The 3,356-nt window shown below is 42.9% G+C and overlaps 1 protein-coding gene across 2 annotated transcripts; it reads left to right on the plus strand.

Annotated features, from left to right (window-relative positions):
* Positions 1–677: 677 nt before the first annotated feature.
* On the plus strand, positions 678–2,561 carry LOC147444568 (uncharacterized). Of its 2 annotated transcripts, none has more exons than XM_086527130.1 (2): positions 678–1,788; positions 1,986–2,561. In XM_086527130.1, exon 1 carries the CDS (start codon positions 1,037–1,039, stop codon positions 1,763–1,765), a length of 729 nt encoding a protein of 242 aa, XP_086383256.1. In that variant the 5' UTR covers positions 678–1,036; the 3' UTR covers positions 1,766–1,788; positions 1,986–2,561. The 2 variants fall into 2 exon arrangements, with proteins under 2 accessions (XP_086383256.1, XP_086383255.1); XM_086527129.1 differs by having other exon boundaries at positions 684–1,788; positions 1,873–2,561.
* The last annotated feature ends 795 nt before the right edge of the window (positions 2,562–3,356 follow it).

Genomic DNA, 3,356 nt, shown 5'->3' on the forward strand with positions numbered 1-3,356 from the left:
ACAATTGGCATTACAATCGGGTATCATGTTTTGTAACGAGGGAGAGTCTCCCTGGGTATGGTCTTGGACATGAGAGTCATGTAGGGTATGATGTCACTGCTGTAATTTTGTCTTCTCTCTTCTTTTGTTAATATAAAGTTCACTGCTTTGCTGGAAAAAAAAAAGGGGAAGGAAAGGGCCTTGGGAAGGGATCGCAAGGGGCATGTTTTAGGGTAAGGCACTGTTCGCAAAAGATCATTTTCCCAAACACACAAAATTCCTTTCCTTGATTTTGCCAAGAGGAAATTTCAAAAAATTAGGTTGTTTTATGCTATTTTTGTCTAATTTGGGGCGGAATTTCTCCTTTTCCCCTTGCCCTCAACCGGCATTTTTTAAATTGAAAACAACACGATATTAAGCTGAGACAAACACTGCGCAGCTAAGGTGAATACTCACTTGGGTCTTGTGAAACAATAGAAGCTTTTGATGCTTGGCTTGAGTCTAGAAAACTCACAAAAACATTCAAATGACAGGCATAGACCCAAATCCCTTCTTCTCTGAGGTGTGTTTTAGCGTATGTGTGAAAGACCTAGACACCGCAGTTCCGCCTTGCGCTTCGGTGTGAAAACAGATTGTGCTCAAATGTCAAGCTCCTCAACTAGTGAAACCACTGTGAGGTGAGAAGGAAGAGGAGCTTGTTGTTATCCTGGGCCCCGGCACCACCGTCTGAAACCGTCCACAAAGCAAGTAGGCTACCCACCATTAAAAACTGGCCCTTCCTAGAGAAGCAATGGCGGACACCTGCATGGTCCAGCGCCTCAGACCGGTGCTTTCTTAAATCTCCACCCCTATTTTTGTATGCAGACTCCTACATCGCCTCTCTTTGGTAAACGCCACTTTGAAATGTAGACATGGTGCTGATGAGCGCAGGTTGCTAAACGCATCTCTCTCTCTCTGCACGATGCCCTTCTCAAAGATCTAGCAAGCACCCATTTCCGGGCTGCGTCCCAAGCTTTCCACTCCAGGTCTGCAGAGAAACCCCCCCTTTCTTCTTCAGATGGGCTCTCCTGCTCACATTTCCGTACCCCCACCGGCATCATCCATTTCCTCTCCTGACGGCTCAGTTTACTCCCCTTCACAAACAGAAACCTCTATTTCCTCGTCGTCTCCTTCCCTCCCAGGATCGTCATCGTCTTCCTCCTTCACGCATCACGGTTCGTCTTTTGCCTCTGCTTCCTCGGATAGCCAAAACAGACAGGAGATCAAGAATCATCAGAGAAAGCAAGACTTGCTTGAAGGGCATATGGTTTCTGATACGCGGGCTCATGATGCCACAGGTCCAAGGCACTTACAAAAATGCACGTGCAGAAAACCCTCGAGAGGAAGCAAGAGGGCATTGATGGGCTCTTGCAAACAATGCAATATGGGGGTTTCAATGCGAAAAGCTTGCTGCCGGTGTGCAGGTGCCTTTGCAGCGGATTGTGCAGCGTTATGTTGTTGCCCTTGTGCCATAATCTCTCTTCTTGCATTTATTGTGGTAGAGCTTCCCTCTGCTCTGGCAACAAGAATGATTTCCCATTGGAAGAAGAGGCTTTCTGTTAAGGACTCCGCTGATAGCTGCAGTAGCAATCGGGATGACTCTCACTCCATCGCAACCCCTACACGGGCACACAAGGGAGCAGAGGTTCAGGCTGTTCATATGATTCGCTTCGACACTGAAAATCTCTTGAAGCATTTTGATGCAGAGCATGTGGGTTTTGGTTGCCTATCTCAAAAAAGGGAGTAGATTGTGTTATATGTCTTCCAAAGGTAAACACAGCCTCTCTTAAAAGGTTTTTACTGCATTGCCCTTCTGTTAGGACTGGTTTATCAAAATGAGCTTACATGTTGCAGTAATCATACATCATAATACGACGCATCTTTCAGAAGGTTGTGCTTGGCAAGCAGCAGATGCCTTAAAGCTGTCTGGTTGATGCAATATGAGAGTACTCATTTTGATTGTACAGGAGCTTCCGGACATGCGGTGATACTATTATGAATTGGACAATGGTTGTGAAATCCATATCCTGATTATCAGCTGCAAACCACAGAATGGCAATTCAAAAAAAAAAACAGGTGATTATGGAAAGAGATGAGTTTGTTATCATGCCAAATGCAATAGGAAGAACTGGGTGCAGGCTGCAGTGTCAGATCATCGAAAATTCCTGCTTAAAAATAATGGCTGAAAGCCGCATGCTTTCCTGGCATTGTTTAAAATGATGTCAGAGCCTTTCATCTTGGAGATGTTTTTTTATTTATTTTTACTATTTTGAGGTAAAATTGAAATTTGATAGATGTTGCTGGGTATCGAACCTGAGTGTTTACGCACCCACACATCCACCTTATCCAATTTGTTACAATCCTGTTTGGCAGAAGTTGGTAAGTGCAATGGCTGGCCAAAGCTGTCTTTAGTATTTACCAATAAGAAACACAGTAATAAGTGCAATCATCTATGTTCCCATTCGACTGGACAATCTTTCCCATGATTGTATATAATTTCTTGTGCAGCTTTGAACAACTTTAATATTCTCTGCCTTGAACCACCTGGTTGAATATGGTGCACAAGAAGGCTCGAAAATACCCATGCTAATCTTCTCATTGAGTAACTCTATTAGCTTTGGCAAATGTGCTTTTGGGACCAAAATTGGATGTAAATTCCAAGGTACATGAGGAAATGCCATCCTCAACTAAACTCCGTAACTCGAAGTTAAAGTAAAAGAATTTCGGATTTAAAAGAGGTGCTTTTTTTTTCTGCATAGCTGCAAATTATAATTGTAACGACTTGAAATAATTTTGTGCGGTTTAGTGAAAGTAATGAAGGACGACTTCAAGATTTTTGAAGATCTCCTCGTATGAATGCTCGGTAATGAATGTAAATGAGAGGACATCATCAAAAGAAAACTATTATGGTCTTTGTTTCAGAAAAGTCGTGATTGAGGTAAGCCGTCGACAGCAGTGACTATTGCGAAAGCCCATCAAAACTACTTTGTCATTTCATTACTGAAAAGCAGCAGTGCAAATTGAACACATGAGCACCTATGGAGGAGCTCTTGTTTTCAAATTAATGCTTGTCCAAAGGAGCTGCCATAACCCGGGTCATGGGTTTGAGCTCAGCCAGGAGACTCTGGTAATGCTCATGTGCGTTTGCTTCAACTCGCACGGGTATGTGCGATTGGAACAAAAATACATATATAAAAAATTAATGTTCTTGGTATTCCTTCGTTGATACACTATGCAAGCAAGGTGCAATACAAGGCTGGCTTTTTGTTGCTTTGCATCCTCAGTGCTCTCTAAAGAATAGAGACTATGTTTATGATGGCCTCAAAGATGTATTAATT

This window comes from Adiantum capillus-veneris, chromosome 13 (assembly GCF_014529385.1).
Source record: "Adiantum capillus-veneris isolate H3 chromosome 13, ASM1452938v2, whole genome shotgun sequence".
Taxonomy (NCBI): domain Eukaryota; kingdom Viridiplantae; phylum Streptophyta; class Polypodiopsida; order Polypodiales; family Pteridaceae; genus Adiantum; species Adiantum capillus-veneris.

What these genes read in the sequence shown, in the direction of transcription:
- LOC147444568 (XM_086527130.1), top strand. Translation starts at nt 1,037, where the DNA reads ATGGGCTCTCCTGCTCACATTTCCGTACCCCCACCGGCATCATCCATT.